The sequence below is a fragment of the Barbus barbus genome, assembly GCF_936440315.1.
Source record: "Barbus barbus genome assembly, chromosome: 27".
NCBI lineage: Eukaryota > Metazoa > Chordata > Actinopteri > Cypriniformes > Cyprinidae > Barbus > Barbus barbus.
In genome coordinates, this window is record NC_136755.1 from 11482304 (window position 1) to 11501323 (window position 19020).

At 36.7% G+C, this 19020-nt stretch overlaps 3 protein-coding genes across 3 annotated transcripts; 2 read left to right on the forward strand and 1 right to left on the reverse strand.

The window, feature by feature from the left end:
* Positions 1 to 1394: 1394 nt before the first annotated feature.
* Positions 1395 to 5956, forward strand: LOC306847374 (serine/threonine-protein kinase 3). Its single transcript, XM_079381287.1, has 11 exons — positions 1395 to 1574; positions 1851 to 1931; positions 2019 to 2147; positions 2246 to 2360; positions 2445 to 2609; positions 3092 to 3259; positions 3352 to 3489; positions 3650 to 3775; positions 3867 to 4065; positions 4152 to 4324; positions 4411 to 5956. Exons 1-11 carry the CDS (start codon positions 1552 to 1554, stop codon positions 4567 to 4569), a joined length of 1476 nt encoding a protein of 491 aa, XP_079237413.1. The 5' UTR covers positions 1395 to 1551; the 3' UTR covers positions 4570 to 5956.
* A 639-nt stretch (positions 5957 to 6595) lies between these two features.
* LOC306846925 (2-iminobutanoate/2-iminopropanoate deaminase-like) lies at positions 6596 to 11334 on the forward strand. Its single transcript, XM_079380629.1, has 6 exons — positions 6596 to 6775; positions 8087 to 8189; positions 8449 to 8503; positions 8976 to 9044; positions 9722 to 9777; positions 10035 to 11334. Exons 1-6 carry the CDS (start codon positions 6711 to 6713, stop codon positions 10092 to 10094), a joined length of 408 nt encoding a protein of 135 aa, XP_079236755.1. The 5' UTR covers positions 6596 to 6710; the 3' UTR covers positions 10095 to 11334.
* LOC306846926 (uncharacterized protein) lies at positions 8316 to 15196 on the reverse strand. The gene is made up of 4 exons (XM_079380630.1): positions 14709 to 15196; positions 12112 to 12363; positions 11018 to 11068; positions 8316 to 10917 (listed from the first exon to the last, which is right to left on the reverse strand). Exons 1-4 carry the CDS (start codon positions 14785 to 14787, stop codon positions 10898 to 10900), a joined length of 402 nt encoding a protein of 133 aa, XP_079236756.1. The 5' UTR covers positions 14788 to 15196; the 3' UTR covers positions 8316 to 10897.
* Positions 15197 to 19020: the final 3824 nt, after the last annotated feature.

The window sequence follows — 19020 nt, forward strand, 5'->3', positions numbered from 1 at the left end:
TCCAGCCAATGAATAATGGGCTTCCCTGACAGCTAGTCCTTCCCCACAGACACATACACAGACAGACAGACAGACAGACAGACAGACAGACAGACAGACAGACAGACAGATAGATAGATAGATAGATAGATAGATAGATAGATAGATAGATAGATAGATAGATAGATAGATAGATAGATAGATAGATAGATAGATAGATAGATAGATAGATAGATCTTCTTGCTGTCCCCTTAATGCCATTGTAATGGGGCAAAACACCCCATAACCCAATAATCAGTTGCTAGGCAGCATTTCAATCCCCATGTACAACCTTGCCAGGGATTGGCTGTTTAGTTGGCGCCCTGACAACAGCCCTGGGGCCTGGAGTGACAAACTGTCCATACTGTCCAGTGGTTGGCTGCCCTCTTCTGGGTGAAGGAGGAACTATATTCTCATTCTCAAGGATTCCACAATATTAGAATGACATCCAGATATTCAGCATTGCAGAGTGTGAGTGTGATATTGCTTACAATAAACAATATTGGGCAATATAAATTTTAGACAAAAATTGGCCTATTAGTTTTGTGAATTTTCCCCTTCCTATTCGTCTACACTGTAAAAAAGAAAAGTTGAGCCAACTTAAAATTTTAATGCAACCAGCTTCAGCAGATTTGTTATTTTTCTCAACTTGTTGTTTTAAGTTTATTCAACAAAAAGTTGAAAATCTCCTACAAAAATAAGTTGAGCGAACTCAAAAATCTGCTGAAGCTGGTTGCCTTAAAGTTTTAAGTTGGCTCAACTTTTCTTTTTTCTTTTTCTTTTTTTACAGCGTACAGAGTCACTCTGGGCTTTCCATTCCCCAATTTGGCGTACAAACCAACTCAAAGTAAACTCTGCTCCTGGCTCTCTATGTAGGCCTACCGCTGGTTTATGAACAAGTGGAATGATAAAAAGTGAAATGGCCCATTGCTGTATTCTGAAACACTGTTTGGCTAATCATAAACAGTCAGAAACTAATTGTACTAACTGAACACCATTTAGGCTATATGTTTGAATCTGCATACATCGCCCTCATTTTACCCATACCCTATTTTAACAATATTAATATATTTTGCCCATAAATATGAAACTAAATGAAATCCACTATAACATAAACTGGCTTTTGAATCGATTCGTGGCGTTAATGTATGTATTTATTTTCTGCTCCAACACTGTAAATGAGTCTCCATTATTGCAACCTCGCTGAGCCTCAAGCGATATATTTACTATTATACAGATAGAATTTAGTATGTAATAGAGTTTTGTATTTTATAAGCAGTGGATAGTTACAGTATAATATACAGTATAGTCTTAACGGTGACGCTCATAGGACTTTTATTTTGAAGTGTAGTTCATCACGGAAAATCCCACACGTCAGTTCGCTTCACATCGTTGTCAGCGGCGGCTCGGAAAGACAGATAGTGCTTCCTGAAAGTCCAAACAAAACATGCGTTATTGCTTTATTTCTTAAGTTTTGAGTAAACAAAGTGTTTGAAATTAATCGGAAATTACCTGTTCATTAGAATAACAATAATGGAGCATTCGGTGCCCAAAAAGTAAGTGAAAACACGAGCTCGGCTAACCAGCTATCAGTCAAGCTAATATTTACAGGCCTCATCTTACTAACCAAACTGAAACTGCAGACCATTTAACGAACTAGAATAGATTATTGGGTTAATATCTTAATGTTCGTAATTAACTAAAGTTACTAGACCAGTTGTTGTTATGTTTATTGGTGATTATATTAGTTTAAGTTACATTTTATCGTCTGCTGTCTGGGCCCATGGCGTTTTATGCATTAAATAAACTATGATTGTGTTTATTCATGACAGTAAACTGAAGAAACTCAGTGAAGACAGTCTTACCAAGCAGCCAGAGGAAGTGTTCGATGTCCTTGAAAAGCTTGGAGAAGGGTGTGTATTAACATTATACTACTTAAGTGATGTTGTATGCTTAAGTTGTGTGTAAAAATTTAATATAATGAATGTTTTTTGGTTCAGATCATATGGCAGTGTTTTTAAAGCCATTCACAAGGAATCAGGCCAGGTTGTGGCCATTAAACAGGTTCCTGTCGAATCAGACCTGCAGGAGATCATCAAAGAGATCTCCATAATGCAACAATGTGACAGGTAAACCAGCCATTAATGAATAACAATAACCTTTTATTTTTGGCTTTATATGAAACATTTCCCAACACTACAGTTACTGTTTTCATATATTTTAACAGTCCTTATGTGGTGAAGTACTATGGTAGCTATTTCAAGAACACAGATCTGTGGATTGTGATGGAGTACTGTGGCGCTGGATCGGTGTCTGATATCATCAGACTGCGCAACAAAACGGTAAATAAAATACAACTGGAAATACACTACAGAACTTCATTGCATGGTTAATAACACTGTTTTTTGTTTTTTTTTCTTGTCAAGCTCACCGAAGATGAGATCGCCACAGTCCTCAAATCCACCTTGAAAGGTCTGGAATATCTCCATTTCATGAGGAAAATCCACAGGGACATCAAAGCAGGGAATATTCTCCTCAACACAGAGGGCCATGCTAAACTAGCTGATTTCGGAGTGGCAGGACAACTTACTGTGAGTATTGAAACTATCTTGCTTTAATGTAGAACTTGCATAAACTACTAGTTAAAGGTTTGAACATTACTCAGCATTTTTATTAAAATTATCTATATTTTAGAATAGTATTGAAGTCATTAAAAAGATAAAACAAGTGTAATTACATAGTGTGAAAGTGTGTGAATTATGTTGTTTTAAACAAATAAATGTAGTATTTTCAGCTTCTTAAATCATTCATTAAAAAATTACAATTTAGTTTTGAAAAAACTGTGTATGTATGTGTATATATATATATATATATATATATATTTTTTTTTTTTTGTTGTTTTTTTTTTTTGTTTTTTTTTTTACATTAAAATTGTAAGTACTTAAGTATTCAAATTAAATGTTTTTCTCTCATCCATATTCATCTAAGATCAATTTTAGTCACGTGTATCCAAACTGGTCGTGTATATCATGTTTCATGCACTAATCATGTTTATTTATAATGCCCACAAAAGGACACAATGGCGAAGAGGAACACTGTTATAGGAACACCCTTCTGGATGGCCCCTGAAGTAATCCAGGAGATCGGCTACAACTGCGTGGCTGATATGTGGTCTCTCGGCATCACATCCATAGAAATGGCCGAAGGAAAGCCTCCTTATGCAGACATTCATCCAATGAGAGTGAGTGGAACATACTGAGAAGTCCTTGATGTGAAATTTAAACAAGAAACTGGTTGGTGATGGTGTGTCGTTTTGTCTTTTTGTGTCATTAGGCTATTTTTATGATCCCCACAAACCCTCCACCCACTTTCCGCAAGCCAGAGCTGTGGAGTGATGAATTCACAGATTTTGTGAAGAAATGTCTGGTGAAGAATCCAGAGCAGAGAGCGACGGCCACTCAACTGCTACAGGTATAGGAAGAGCCAAAAAAATTGCTAACTACTAGTTTCTGTTTATGATTCATACAGCTATTTATTAATTCCCTATTTTATTTTGGGGATTTGTTTTTGGGTTTTCCATCCAAGTCGTGATCATAAACATCTGGTTTGCTGATCATTGTCTATTCGGCAGCATCCATTTATAACCAATGCTAAGCCAGTGACCATCCTGCGAGACCTGATCACAGAGGCCATGGAGATGAAGATCAAGAAACAACAGGAGCAGCAAAGAGAGCTGGAGGAGGATGATGAGAACTCTGTGAGATAATTCACTGACGTTGTGTATTAGTTCTTCAGTTTATGTCAGCGTTTGTGTTTTAGCTGATTACGTATGTGACTGCATTGTACAGGATGAGGAAGTGGAAGTGGATTCCCACACCATGGTGAAGTCTGGTTCGGAGAGCGCTGGAACCATGCGAGCCACAGGCACCATGAGCGATGGCGCTCAGACCATGATCGAGCACGGTGGCACCATGCTGGAGTCTGACCTGGGCACCATGGTCATCAACAGCGATGATGATGATGAGGTAGATCTCGGCTCAATGAGGAGTGAGTATTTGTGTCTTTTTCTTCACATTAACACTTTTTTGCTGCTTTGAGAAATGTGTAATCTGATGTTTTTTTCCTTTGAACAGGAAATCCTACATCTCAGCAAATTCAGCGTCCATCCTTCATGGACTACTTTGACAAACAAGACTCAAATAAAGCACAAGAGAGTTACAATCACAACCAGCAGGACCCGTGTTTAATTTCCAAGACCGCTTTCCCTGATAATTGGAAAGTGCCGCAAGATGGAGATTTCGATTTTGTAAGTGCTCTGATAATGTTCTTTCGATTCGTTGTTTATGCATAAAGCTGAATCAAATGAATCACTGTTTGTTTCTGTCTGTGAAGCTGAAAAACCTAGATTTTGAGGAGCTCCAGATGCGCCTTTCTGCTCTGGACCCCATGATGGAGCGAGAGATTGAAGATCTGCGGCAGCGCTACACGGCTAAGAGGCAACCCATTCTTGACGCCATGGATGCGAAGAAACGCCGGCAGCAGAACTTCTAACCGACTTCAGATGCGGAAGCTTCAAAGCTGGCTGGCCAGATCTTATGTGTTCAATCTTTGCATCGTATTCTAGATTCCTGCTGTTTGTACATTCGAAGAAGGTCCCAGTGGATGTATAAAACATAAAATCACGATTTGTTTTTTAGAATTCAAAGGTCACAATATTAGGAGTTCACTTTAAACAAAACAAATTATTCACAATCTTAATCAGTCTCAACCTCTATTGTTATGAAGTTTAGGCTTTTCTTTAACTTTAAAATTAAAGCCATCTCTACATCCATGGTTAATACTTTCTTAATACTATAAATGAATCCCAGGTGAAAATTACTGTGAAAATGTGAAGTTTTGTGGCTGAATTCTTAAGAAATGCTGGTTGGACTGCTGCAAAGTCATTTTTAGGTGTGAATGGATTACTAAACCAAAGACAATCAAAAGTAGAGAATGCCTTATAGCGCTTGAAAACCCTCTTTTGGAAGTTAGTATTTTATAGGTTAGTATTCTGCTCATATGGGACCATGTTAGAGTAGAGATGCCACAGTCATCTTTACTGGTATTAATTTAGAGAGAAATGGGACCATTCCTGCAGCTATGCTTCCCATCCCATCAAAATTCGTTGTCGGCACAAAGTGAGGTTTGAAACATCTGTCCACAGCTTTGTAAATATGCATGGCTTATTTATGCTGAATGTCACTTTCTCGGTTTCTGAATGTTTCTGTGTGACGTCTTCCCTATGGTCTCTTCGCTGCCACTGGCTCTTTGATAACTTGTGGCAAGTATTTGCGTGAGGAAGTGAGAACTACTTTTCCTGTGCCCCATTTTAAAGTTCTTGCTTTATCTCAGGGGTTGCTCGGCTTTGAACTGTCTCTCTTCTGGTCTTTTTCAAAGATGGAGGCTTTTCAATGCAGTGATTTTGTGTTTCTCATTATGGTAATGGTACCAACATTACTAGGCCTATTTGAGTCTCTCCATAACAACCAAAAGCAATACAGCAACTCAAGGACATAGTAATGTAACAATGCCAGTAATGTGAATGACCTAAACCGGTTGCTGAATCTTTTCAGAGAAGGATGAGTTGTTTTAAATAGACATTAAAATGACTCACAATGTTTATGCCCTGATTGTGGACTGATGATGTCTATAAATCCGAGTTGGTTTGAAGTATAGTCTAATGATTTTTCTTTTTTACAAAAGCTTATTCATAAAATAGGGATGTTACCAATGCCTTACATTTCCTGCAGTTGTGAGTTATATCAGTTTATTTCATACTCTGACATTTACATAGGCACATTTTTACTGAACACTCTAATTTATTGTGCATTATTCATAATGTGTGTTATTTTTTGCACTCTGCATAGTTTTTGAATAAAGGTCTGTTACTTTTCTCCTTAAACCCTATGTGGACTTATTTAACAACAGTATATTTAATATTGTGAAACATATGGGAACACTACTGAAACGCTATGAAATACAGAGACAAACCTGGAAACAAAAGGACATTTTCATGGTGATTTCCAGTCCTAGAAAATGAGTAAAATGTCGTTCTAGTTTTTCTCAGCTCCAAAATATTTTTTCAATTAAAAATTGTTCTTTTTCAGAACAAATGTCAATATTATTTAAAAATAACTTTTTCAGTTTGAAGTTACAAAAACAATACTTATGGTGTGAATATGATTCTCTCGAGTCATTTATTTAAACTATGAGCACTAAAAACTACAATAAACAAGCTAATATTTATAAAATTGTATATATAGGCCTATTAACCATAAAAACTATGAAGATATTGAACTTTTTGACTGGTTTCACCAATTACCGTAATCACTCTATTTCACAGAGATCTTATTTATGAAAACTATTATATACATACATAAAGACCTGTATCAGCTGGTTTAACCATACATGCTCTGTCTACCATTTCTTTCCTTGAATTTTCTTCCAACTATAGTTCCATACTGTGCGACATGTTATTGAATGATCGTAAATACACGTGCAATGTCTCTATATGTGGGTCGATATGGTAGGAATCGCTGACGCCTACAGGAAGTGAATCCCTACAAACCTGCATTACACTCATTCATTAACTCCAGTAGAAGTGTACTGACAGTTGTGCTTCCCGGGTGTCGTTGGGATCTCAGTGTTCAGAGATGTCTGCGGTTATTAGGAAGATCATTCACACTGCAGCTGCTCCAGCCGCCATCGGGCCCTACAGGTGAGAGTCTGCTGTCCAGTCAAACCAGCATGTTTACCTTCCTCAGCAAACGCACACGTGACATGCTCTAGCATATGGATAAGTGTGATTTTTTAATTTATTTTACATAAAACGCCACAAGCTATGCATTAAGCAACAAAAGGCCCGACATAGGCTGCAATGCAATATTTGATCGGGGCGTGTCTTTGTTGCACTCAGCAACTTTGTGCTGGAGATTTAAAGCGACTTACTTTTCATAAACTGTTTAGATGAGATGGCTTCTATTAAGAGAAAAATCCCATATATACTTAAAGCCCCTATTAGACAAGGCATATACAGGTCTTCTCATTCAATCACTTTAATGTTACAGAACAATAGCATTTAGATTCAAAACTGTAAAATAGGGATTTTATGCATGCATTACGATAAGATTTCTGTAACGCTCCATAACCACCGTTTTATCATTTTTAACAGGTGGCTTCAACCCCCCTTATAAAAATATAAAAAGGTTTCTCCAACAAAAAAGACATTTACAGATGTTAGAGCTTTTTTTTATTATTAATATTTTTTATTTAATTAATTAATGCATGTTTTTATTTATTTATTTATTTTGCATAAAATGTAATTGAAAGTGGTTACAATTGGGGCGTTGATGTTTTAACCAATAGAGAGTAAGAAGAGGAGGAGGCGTCAAGTTCATTGACTTGACCAGAGGTCAATGGGGTTTCTTCTGCTTTGACAGTATGGTTATGTTAAAAATGGTTAGTATTTCTGGCACTAGATTAGTGTATTTTTTTTATTGCATATATTATATACATTGCACTTTATGCCCAGCTGATTACATGATTTAAACCTGCATGAATGAATATTGACTCGACCTATGATCTTTAGTTTCCTTGCAGTTGTGCAAACCTTGTCCTTAAACAACTGGCATTAATTTTTGCATTATGTAACTTACTGAAGTTGTCTTGTATTAGACACATTAACTTGGACTTGATATTGTCTTGGACTATGATCTCAAGCTGAACTTGCACTTGATCATTGTGGTCTGCAATTCTACTGTGAGATTTTAGTTTATATAATATTCAGTATCCAATTTATGATTAAAAAAATATCCAAATATACTATGCCCAACCTTACATAAAGCAAGAAAACCTGATTGGCTGTTGGGCTAGTTATAACTGCAGTGCACTGGTTGTGCCAGCAGAAGGCAGAGGAAGATAACATTACCCACAATGCATTGTAATGTATATTAGTAAAACATTCTTATTCCTTCCAAACTCAGAGTTCACTATTAATTTACATTTTAAATTATATTGCTGCTACATTCAGCCAGGCTGTTTTGGTGGACCGTACAATGTACATCTCAGGACAGATCGGCATGGACGTTGGTGGACAGTTGGTGGCCGGAGGAGTGCAGGATCAGGCCAAGCAGGTGACAAAACACATATAGTGGCCCTTAAACAACTGTTGACATTTTGATGAATAAATGATTCATTCACAATCATGTATTATAATTATATTTTAAGTAATTAATATATTAAGTAAATATGGTCTGTTTGGATTTCACATTGACTTTAATACACAAATTAACAAGTTTTATTGCACAAAGCAGTTATTTTGACAAAAACAAAATCCAACATTGGATAAACGTAGTTATGCATGTTTCAGTGTTTTTCCTTGCAACTTCATAGGCACTCATTAACATGGGGGAGATTCTGAAAGCTGCTGGATGTGGATATGAAAATGGTAAATCATCAAGCACCACCTGCTTAAAGTTATAGTTCACCCAAAAATGCAAATTTGCTGAAAATGTACTCACCCTCACGCCATCTAGGATGTATGCTGTATTCCATTTGAAGTTAAAAATGTCGTAATGGATTTGTTTCTTACAAACATGCAGCTTTTCATTTCAAAAGACAATAATTTATGAACTGGAGTTGTGTGAATTACTCGTGGATTGTGATGTTTTTATCAGCTGTTTGGACTCTCATTCTGACGGCACCCATTCACTGCAGAGGATCCATTGTGAGCAAATGATGTAATGCTACATTTCTCCAATTTTTTCTGATGAAGAAACAGACTTCTCTACATCTCAGGTGGCCTGAGAGTACATTTTCAGCAAATTTTCATTTTGGATTTAACTATTCCTTTAACATGTCAGTTCTTTCTTACTAATTTTCAGGCATTTTATAAACTGTACTTTTATTTATTTTTGCAGTTGTCAAAACCACAGTGTTGTTGGCAGACATTAATGACTTCAATAACGTCAATGATGTTTACAAGCAGTGTGAGTATGAATAAAAGAGTCATGATGGAATAATTACACATATAACCACAGATTTGCCTTACAGTTTCAATAGACTTGCTAATGTAGAAAACCTCATAATTGGGAATGACATTGTAGTGGAATTAAAAACAATCATGGCATTTGTGTTCCCTGTATATCCCTTTCCTAAAATAACTTTATTTCCCATCCTACACTTTAGTGGTAATGCTTTATGCAAGTTATTGATTATGCCCTGTGTATTTCCTCTTGACCACAAAGCTGATGGGTAATCCTATCCTGTCTGCGTGTAAAGGGATACGGTGCAGTTCTGTGAAACGAAAGCCTCCTCTTTATGAGGACAACCCATCATCACTGCCTCCTACCACACAGAACCTTCCAGGATGTGACATGCAAACCTGCAGCGTCAACAAATACTCTGAATTGAATTTGTGTCGTTCTCTCTTTAAAACTTATGATGCAATTAATGATGCATATAAACAAGCATAAGAGGCTGCTTTTCATGATCACAAGAACTACAGTAGTCAACTATGCCAGATGAAAATGATATCTTATATAGCTTATAGACACAAAGTGTCAGTTTCAACTTTACTGGAAGTTTTGTTTATCTTTGTCATCAGGAAAGAACCCAGATTTTCCCAAAGTCTGAAAACTTTGGTTTCTCTGTTTCTTTTTCTAAGTTTTCAAGAGCAATTTCCCAGCTAGAGCTGCCTATCAAGTAGCTGCCCTGCCCAGAGTGAGTATAAAACACAGACTAGTTATTGGTGTTTGCTAAGGTAACTACTGATCAAAAGTCTGGGGTCAGTAAATCAGCCTATTAGAATGATTTCTGAAGGATCATCCAAGGATCACAATCCATACTGTTTGAGCTATGGAGATGAAGAATACCTCAAATTATATGACTTCTTGAGGAGAGTTACTTTACTGTAAGTGATCGACTTGAGATCAAAAAGGGAGGGAAATCCCATTTTAACTTGATTTTCTGTTTTACAGGGGGGGCTTGTTGAGATTGAAGCGATTGCTGTGTTGGGGCCCATCACAGATGCTTCCTGACTATATGATAGCATGCATCACAAATTGTAAATACAGTTATACGGAGTCAAACCACATCCCAGATTACAAAATCAATCAGACTTTTAGTCTCCCATTAAACTAATAACAGGGAAGTCACCAAGTCTGTAGGCCACTTTGCTAATATAAATATGCTATTGAAATTCACTATTGATCTCTCATCATTATATATTCTGTAATAGCAACAATTCAAAACCCAGTTAATTTCAGCTTTATTTTTAAACTTGTCATTATCACATTAAATCAAACCACACCACAAAAACAACATTACTTCCATTTGTTGAGTTCAATCTGTCATGCTTGTTGCAGGAATACATTAGCATACAAAAAAATAAAATCAAAAAGCCTGTTTTTCAAATATCATGTCCGTTGTCATTTTAAATGTATATAACATTTTATTTCAGTTGGTAAAATATTACATAATTATATAAATAGCATTCCACAATTTGTTTATTCACTTTGGCTTTTTGCATTTTTTATAGAGGAGTAAAAGCCACTAAAATAGGCACCGATATTAAATATTGGAAAACTCTAACTAAAGCCAGCAATTATAATTCACTAAACTATAACTGGAGTGGGATGTTTGTAATCTTTGTATATAAAGACAGGCACAGAGTCTCTGAAGACCAGTTGGTCTATATCTTGGCAACGAACAAGCAATATCTATATAATAAATGAGCTAATGTTCCACTGTTTTTTTTCAACTATGCGTATGAAATCTTGAGTTTATTGAAATCAGGTGGTTGAGTAGTGATTCTGTAGTGGCTGTGCCAAATGATGCACACTTAACTATCTGCACCAGAGGCTGAAAGAGATGAAGTGGTATGGGAAATCAGACCAGACATTTATCCTCAGGAGAAGATTTAACTTTTTAGGTCTGTCTTGCATCATATTAACCTACTTACCAGGTGCTTCCTCTGGTGAGGAAGATTCAGCCTGGGCCTCAGTTGTGTTTTCTGTGGAAATATAGATGCATGTAATTATTACTATTAATTTAGGCTTAATTCTTTTTTTTTTCTTCATAATGGTTTATACAGCCCCCCAAAAAAATTTGTAATAAATTTTGGTTAAAAAAACATTATTAAAATGAACTGAAATTCTCAAATATATGATAAATGTATCAGTCTACAGAGACCATTAGCTGATTGTATCTTTTCAGAACACGTCCTGTGCGTTTCTTACGTTGGACTTACTAAAACTAATAAAAATATATTTAAAATCAGTTGCTGTGTCCAGCAGAGTATTATTTCTTGTTGCATTCTATTCTGTGGTTAGTCATTACGTTATTTGACAATGTCAAAGTTTTTTTCCACATTGCACCCAAGACATTTGCATCCGTGGATAAATTGTCATTTACATTTAAACTTCAGGCAGTGAGGCAAGCTGTGGCCCTCGCCACATTTAAGATCTGGCCAAAGAAACTACTGTTAAAGATGAAAATAATGCACTACTCCTAATTCCATTTTTTACGGTGCATAATGCCGAAAACAAACCTGTTCGTTTAACTGGAACCTGGTTTCAGTAACCAAAATCTTTTCTTTCTCAAGGTTCAGTTCTCCTAACCTTTTTCAGACCATCAGATGGAAGAACATCTGCTAGAAACCCTTAGTAAAACGTTCGGTAACAAGGCTGGAAAGGGGAAATTAAGCAGGGCAGTGTACTCCTGGGTTAGTAGGACACTTGTCAGGTTACACGTGTTTAAACTAGTGCCAACACCTTTCACTTCAGTATGAATGTGTAAAATGGTGCTTTAACTTCTTATAGCATTACAAATGTATTTCAGGAAGCCTTCGTTGTAAAAGAGAATGTACAAGGTGTTTTGCATCTAGAGATACGTCCCTCGAAAGTACCAAAGCCATTTGCATGCACAAGAACAGAACACAAGGTATTATGTACCTTAATCTTGAAGAACTACTCTGAGCCAGTTTTTCCATGAGACTTTGCTCACAGTCCCTTTAAGTTATGGAAATTGGCTGTTGTCTGTAAATGTGAAACGTACCACTCTGTGCTGGTTCTTCGGTATTCTCAGCTGTCGTGGAGGGGCTGGATTCAGGTTCAGCAGGCTGGTCAGTTGTAACGGCCTCAGCAGCAGCTGCCTCTGGTTCACTGTGAGCTACAGCAGCCTCAGAGCTCTGTACTTCCTCTGAGGCATCAGGAGCTGCACTGGATGTCTGTGGAGATTCCTCAGCTTGGGTTTGGTCTGGAATCGTCTCACTGTCTGCTGCAGGACCACCGTTTTCATTACTTGTTCCTTAGAGATTAAGACAAACATTTTAACCAGGGTTATTATCGTGAGCTAAAACTAAAAGCATTAAAAGAATTCATTATTTCAAATAAAAACTTTAACTAAAATATAATAAAACTAAATGAAAATTAGAAATGTCTCCTTGGCAATTATTGGTAACAATTTGAAGTTGGAGCACTTAACTAAAACTAAAACTTAATAAAAAAAACTATTCAGAAAGGGGAAAAAAACACTCAATAAAACAAAATTTTAAAATATATAAATTTGAAATATTTACAAAAAATAAAATAGTATATTAATCATTCTGAAGTATCTTTTTTAACTATTATTTTACGTTATAATTATTCATTTTTATTATAAAACAGTAAAAAAAAAAAAAAATTTCCCCCTCTATTATTTCCCTCATATTATGGATCATGTGTTTAGGCATATACATATCATAAATGGGGTACAACTAGGCCTGCATGGAGTCAGAACTTGTGATATATTGTGTCATTTCTGCATCAGCATCATATATATATATATATATATATACACACACACACATATACACACACGTTTGTTTCTGTGAATTGTGGGGACTTTCCATAGACTCCTATTACTTTTATACTGACCAAACAATATTTTCTATTCCCCCAATCTTACCCTAATCCTAAACCTACCCCTTACAGAAAACCTGTTTGCGTTGTTACACTTTCAGATAAACATCATTTACTATTAAAAAAAAATAAAAAATTTCCTCAAAAAGTTTCAGGTTTTACTACATTTGGTCCCTACAATGTGGCATAAACAAGCACACACACACACACACACACACACACAGAGTTTTCAAACAGGTTTCTGCAGAATAAACTGAGAATAATCTCAATTTCAATACTGATAAAATAATCCAACATGAGTTCAATATACTCAGCTCGGTTCAACACATTTTATTATATTTAAATCTTTTCCACAGAATTCACATTTCATCAACACAGAATTATGAAAAATGTTATATTTTTTCTCTCTTCCCATCTTGTATCAAGTGTCAACTGCCTATACTTACATGAAACTGAAAGCAATACACTGACTTTCTGGTTAAATAATAAAACCTAAGGTGATGTATTAAAACAGGCAAACTAGCAGATCTTTATTACATCGGACATCTGTGATCTAAAGCACACAACATTTACATGAAACCTTCTTCTCAGCTCCATAAGCACACACTTTGTTTAAATATCACCACTGGCAGGTTGACATGCATCACCACGCTTGAGGGAGCTCCTGAGGTGGGGAGGACCTCCTCTGATCACCTAAAATGTATTTCCTCAAGAATTCACCCACTGTGATAGCTCAGGAAACAGACATGTAACATCAACAAAGCAAAACAAAGTTCCTTCATTTGTTTGACAAATTTAATTCAATACAACCAAACTCAAAATTATTTTTAAATGTATTTTTTTTTTTTTTTTTTAAATCACACACATTTTATGAATGTTCATGAGATTGCAATCAATATCATCGTATAAAGGAAGGTGTGTTTTGTGTGTATATTTTAGGTGTTCTGACCGGTCACCATTTTAAGCATTTAGCAATTTCTAATTACATTTTTGCTGCTGCCGTGTGACAAATCCATTTTTAAAAGTACAAATATTTTGTTTCTGTAGCTCAACTGAGCATGATGCTAAAAACAAAGTCATGGTTTTGTTACCAGTAAATGCATTTTGCCACTATGGATAAAAACATCTGCCAAATACATAAATGTAAGTGTAACATGGGATCATAAAAACTGCATGCATGCTAATTATAAAACCGCATAATATAGTGTTTCTCTGAAAGAATGTTAATAATTCAAAAGCAGTTATCAAATTGCGATTTGAAATTGTCATCCAAACCATAAAAACATCCTTTTTCTTGTAACTTTCAGTTAAAAGTCTTATAGTTTAAGCTCTGGGCAAGCAGTTTAACCTTAGGTTTCTCCATGGGGATTTTAGTGTAATGAATACTGCAAGTTTCTCTACGAGAGACGCTGGAGTCAAGTAGATCTAAACTGTATGGCGGACTGATGACAGCATTCTGGATAAGGATCTGGATGCCTTACACAATAGATGAGGGTTCAGTTTCAAGTTAGGGTGACCCAGGATCTGAAAAGTAACTAAGATCACAATCTTCCTCTATCACTTAAGGATCTGCCATGCATTTTAGCATTGGTGTCTACACATTATGACATCTATATCACACTATGAATGTACCAAATGCAGTGCCCCCTTACCTAAAATTATTCCTTAACCTCATGAAACACCTTGCAAATCTACAATATTTGACAAAATATAGATCAATTGTGATTTTTTGGGGGGGTAGTGTATTCTTACCTGATGTGCTTCCATCTTGTTTGGTGTTGGGTTCTGTCGTGTCTTGAGCTGTGGTCTGAGTGCTAGAAGTGCATCCCATCGTGTCTTCCTCTGACAGCAGTGAAGTTAAGCACTTTAGTGAGTGTTATCGTGCCCAGCGGCGCACATCTACTTCAAGTGCAGGAGGAATGTGCTAATTAAACGCGCAGACAGTACTCATTCCCTGGTCAGGGAACACATTGGGTGTATCCGAGTGTGTATGAGCGACACTCATATGCAAACCTGCTCTTATTCCCGGTAACTTTACAGGTCACAGTTGAATTTGCAATGCTAAAACATCAGCGACGTTCTATCCTCTCGGATTAAAATGCTAAGAAATCACAGCTGACGCTTAGTGTTCAACTTAAGTTCTAACTACCAAAATAATACATAGGTTTAACATAGGTTTAATAAGAGTACATTTATTCTAAATTTAAAATAACATCACGTACTCTATGTTTTGGTTGAGTAATGATTTTGGCGACATCTACAGGTGACATCTGGATTAGCGCTGGCCTTCCCCAAATAAACTGTCATAAAAATCACTGTGTAGCTGTACATCTCTCAATAAATATTCCTACCGTCCATAACTAAATCTTCAACTATGGTACATCATGTCAGTGCGCAGAGAACGCTATATATGCTTATGAAACTCACTGTATATATATATATATATGTATATATATATGGTTCTTGAGTTTGATAAATGGTTCTCTGGAGATTGGAAAAGTTGTATTAAGTTGCATTAAAATAATGAGACTTACGACTTATATTTGTGGGCATTATGACAACAAATGTTGTCGGTGTTTGGGGTATCAAAAAACCCCTCTTAATGATGTGCAAAAGAAAAAAAATGTATGCCTTTTTAATACACTTCATAGAATGTTGTCCCTCTGTTTGTCCTCCGTTATGAGAAACACATAGCCTAGATATAGAACATAACACATAGAATGTTAAGCATTTGGAAGTACAGTATAGTAACTTCTGCTATAGGCCCTACCGTTGGCCTTCCTACACCTTTTTAAGCAGAAGTCCATAAGGTCGAACTGAGCTCTTTACTATTTATTTTTCTTTCGCAGCAGATATGCCTACTGGTATAGGGACTAACCAGATGTTTTTCTCCTTGATTTCCCTCTTCTGGGGGTTGATTCTATTCTGCAAGATGACTTTGTAAGTTTTCCCATTGTTTTGCGACGTGAAGTTCTTGGTTTTCGCAAACATATCTGCCACGTTGATGTCTGGAGATGAATAACGTTAAATCCCTCTTTCGTACGCCTGACCGTCTCCCGCCTTGAAGTGAGTCTTAAAGGTGCCATAGAATGAAAAACTGTCTTTACCCTGGCATATTTAAATAATAACAGTTCTGTACATGGAAATGACATACAGTGAGCCTCAAACACCATAGTTTCCTCCTTCATATGTAAATCTCGTGATTAAAAAAGACCACTGAAAAACAGGCGAATCAGAACATTACACCGACTGTGACGCAACAGTCGGGATCACTACGCCCCCAACATTTGTATAAACCCGCCCTTGTTCTAAGCCGGCCGAACCATCAGAAGCTCTGCAGGTATTGTAAATAAACAAGCACGGACAACAGCGAAAATAACAAAATAAATGTTATGTTCCAGGCCGTGCAGGGGGTGTGAAGTGCAGGGATGGGTTGGTGTCTGTATTCAGAAAGGCACAGAAAGCAAATAACGCGAGCCACTAAATTTGACAGGAGAATTGCTCGAGAAATTAAAAATCTCCCCAACAAGAATGTAAAGCATTTATTTTATTTGATGTTATTTAATATGTAATATATACATTATAAACCCAATTATTTTCACCATTTTTCTCTGTATTGTTTACAGGTCGATGACTTGTAGGACCTCAAAAATAAAGTTTGGTGTGAGAAAATGACTCCGAGCACTATAATTTATTGTATGTAAATAGTAGTTAATGATCATCCCCTAACTCAATACTAAAGAATGTGATAAATCCTTAATTAGGAAAACAATAAATGACTATGAAAATATTTAAGTAACTGAACAATTTCTATTTACAAGTACAAATTATAAAAATAAACCAGACTTAATGCATTAAATCTATGTGTAATATTTTATATAATAATGCATTCAGTCATAGCGTAATATTTTATAGTAGAAAAATAGTGTAAGTTGCAATCTATCAGCAATTGAATTCAGGTTAGGTAATCTTCCAAACAGCAGGTGGCACTGTCTGAAAAAACGATCAAAGTCACATCTGCGGCGCGGGAGCAGTTTGGGTGCATTTAAAATCTCACGCGCTGCCGCTGATGTCAAGATGGTCCTCACTGCAGAACACAAGATCCAGGGGGTCCCACCTTACCTATAACTAAACCTATCCATCTCCACCCCCTAGATGTGGATCCAACCCCGCCCCTGGGTCTTTGTTCTGCAGGGAGGGGCTACTGCAGTAACGTGGTAAACGCTAAAATGTGCGGTTTTAATCATGTTAGCTTCTGACACTTGGAATGTTAAGATGCAGAATAGTAAAAGCACCTGTTTTTTATTGAATAAACAAACGTTTTTGCATGGTAGTCTTACATATATATATATATATATATATATATATATATATATTGTTTTAATTTGCAATGTCCAAGAACAGCTTCACATTTAAATGATTTTGTCTTTAATCAGATGAGAATATGGCTATTAAATATAGCCTACTATTTGTGTAATATTGATGATTACGTTAGAGTTGTTGTTTTTTATTATTATTTTTAGACAGAATTTTATGTTTAAAAAAATGAAAAGGGGACAACAGCAGCAATACATTGTCAAAGACAGGTTGATGCAGTACAGTGCAGTGCATGTCAGTGCCAATCCACCAGGCAGGGCCAAGTTGGCCAGCAAATGAGCAGCCCTGAACCTGGCAGCACAGGTCAGAGGCAGCCAGAGAGGGCCAGTGAGGACTACACCAGAAGCCATATCTGCAGCAACAGGTGAAAGTCAGAACATGAACAATTTTTACAAAAAGTTCACTAGACACACACACACACACCGTGTTGTTTGGACAATAAAAGAAGTTGAGAACAAGTCTGTTCAGTTGTTTTTATTTATAAAACGAGAGATGAGTTGTCCAGGCACTTGTGCAGTGCCATTTTTATGTTATCCCACTTGAGTTGGGGCACATGACTTTTCCCATAGGCCCCCCCCCAGGCTGGTTCTTGGCTCCCCATTAAAAAAATCCTAGAATCACCCCTGGGTATGGCGACGGCCATATGGAAACAACACCCCTGCATATGAAGTATGAACTAATAAACCTAAATGGGGACAGGAACAGGAACTAACCAAATATGGGCACGAGAGGAGGGGAAACACAGGACTCAGGGACACAAGTCTGAAAGTTGTAGGGTGTAGTGTGTCAGTTTGGTGGGAGATGGAGTGAGTAATGAGATGAATGGGTATCTGCCTGAATGATGTATGCACTCTAACTGAGGACATGGAGTTGAATTAAAATCCTGTTCTAGAACTTTGGATTGCTGTTTCCTGTTATCATTTGCACATTGATGGACATTGATTTGATCCATTTGGTGGTTTGCCCTTCTGGTGGATATTTTGATGGCGTACTGTAACACTTTTGGGAATCCTTTTGCTGCTTGCATTCATGATCACTGAACCGCCAACAATGGTGGTGGTGGTTGTGTCGAAGGATATAGTGCTTGATTTCTGTGGCTAATATAGATTAGCAGGGTAACTAACACAGCACCAGTTACTCTTAGAGCTCTGAGAGTGTTGTCTAACAATTCTGAGTGCATACTTGCATCAGTTTTGTCCCTAATTTTACTATTAAAAATAATGGTTTGTAAAATGGCATTTGAGCCAACAAAAACTCTCTTCTTATTTATAAACAATTTTAATTATGGGTTTTAAATTGGTGATCTGGTTCTATTATTAGTCAGGGTTTGAAATGAACACCCAACCTGCAAAATGCGAGTGTAAATTAACCGTTACAGGTAACACAACAACTCTGCCAGTTTGGCGGGTTATAATTTGAATTGTATCTTAGTTTGCACGCAAGCGCTATGAGAGCTCCTACACTCAAATTTGCCTCCACACTAGTGATGGGCTGCCGCCTATGGCAAGCCATTTAGCTTAGGGATAGAGTGGGGGGAAATGCCCCCTACTCCTTGTTTTGGTTCCTTGCTGCTGTCGCCTCTGGCTTGCTTTGGGACACTTAATTTCCAGCGATATTGTCGACTTGATTGCACAAATACTATTTAAACTGAACTGAGCTGGACTATGACATCACTCAATTCAATAAT

Coding starts and splice junctions, on each gene's coding strand:
- LOC306847374 (XM_079381287.1), top strand. CDS start 1,552: ATGGAGCATTCGGTGCCCAAAAA. Junction 3,260..3,351: donor CAGACATTCATCCAATGAGA/GTGAGTGGAACA, acceptor TTGTGTCATTAG/GCTATTTTTATGATCCCCAC. Junction 3,490..3,649: donor CGGCCACTCAACTGCTACAG/GTATAGGAAGAG, acceptor TCTATTCGGCAG/CATCCATTTATAACCAATGC.
- LOC306846925 (XM_079380629.1), top strand. CDS start 6,711: ATGTCTGCGGTTATTAGGAAGATCATTCACACTGCAGCTGCTCCAGCC. Junction 8,504..8,975: donor TGGATGTGGATATGAAAATG/GTAAATCATCAA, acceptor TTATTTTTGCAG/TTGTCAAAACCACAGTGTTG. Junction 9,778..10,034: donor AAGTAGCTGCCCTGCCCAGA/GTGAGTATAAAA, acceptor TCTGTTTTACAG/GGGGGGCTTGTTGAGATTGA.
- LOC306846926 (XM_079380630.1), bottom strand. CDS start 14,787: ATGGGATGCACTTCTAGCACTCAGACCACAGCTCAAGACACGACAGAA. Junction 11,069..12,111: donor CGAAGAACCAGCACAGAGTG/GTACGTTTCACA, acceptor ATATTTCCACAG/AAAACACAACTGAGGCCCAG. Junction 10,918..11,017: donor CTCACCAGAGGAAGCACCTG/GTAAGTAGGTTA, acceptor CATCTCTTTCAG/CCTCTGGTGCAGATAGTTAA.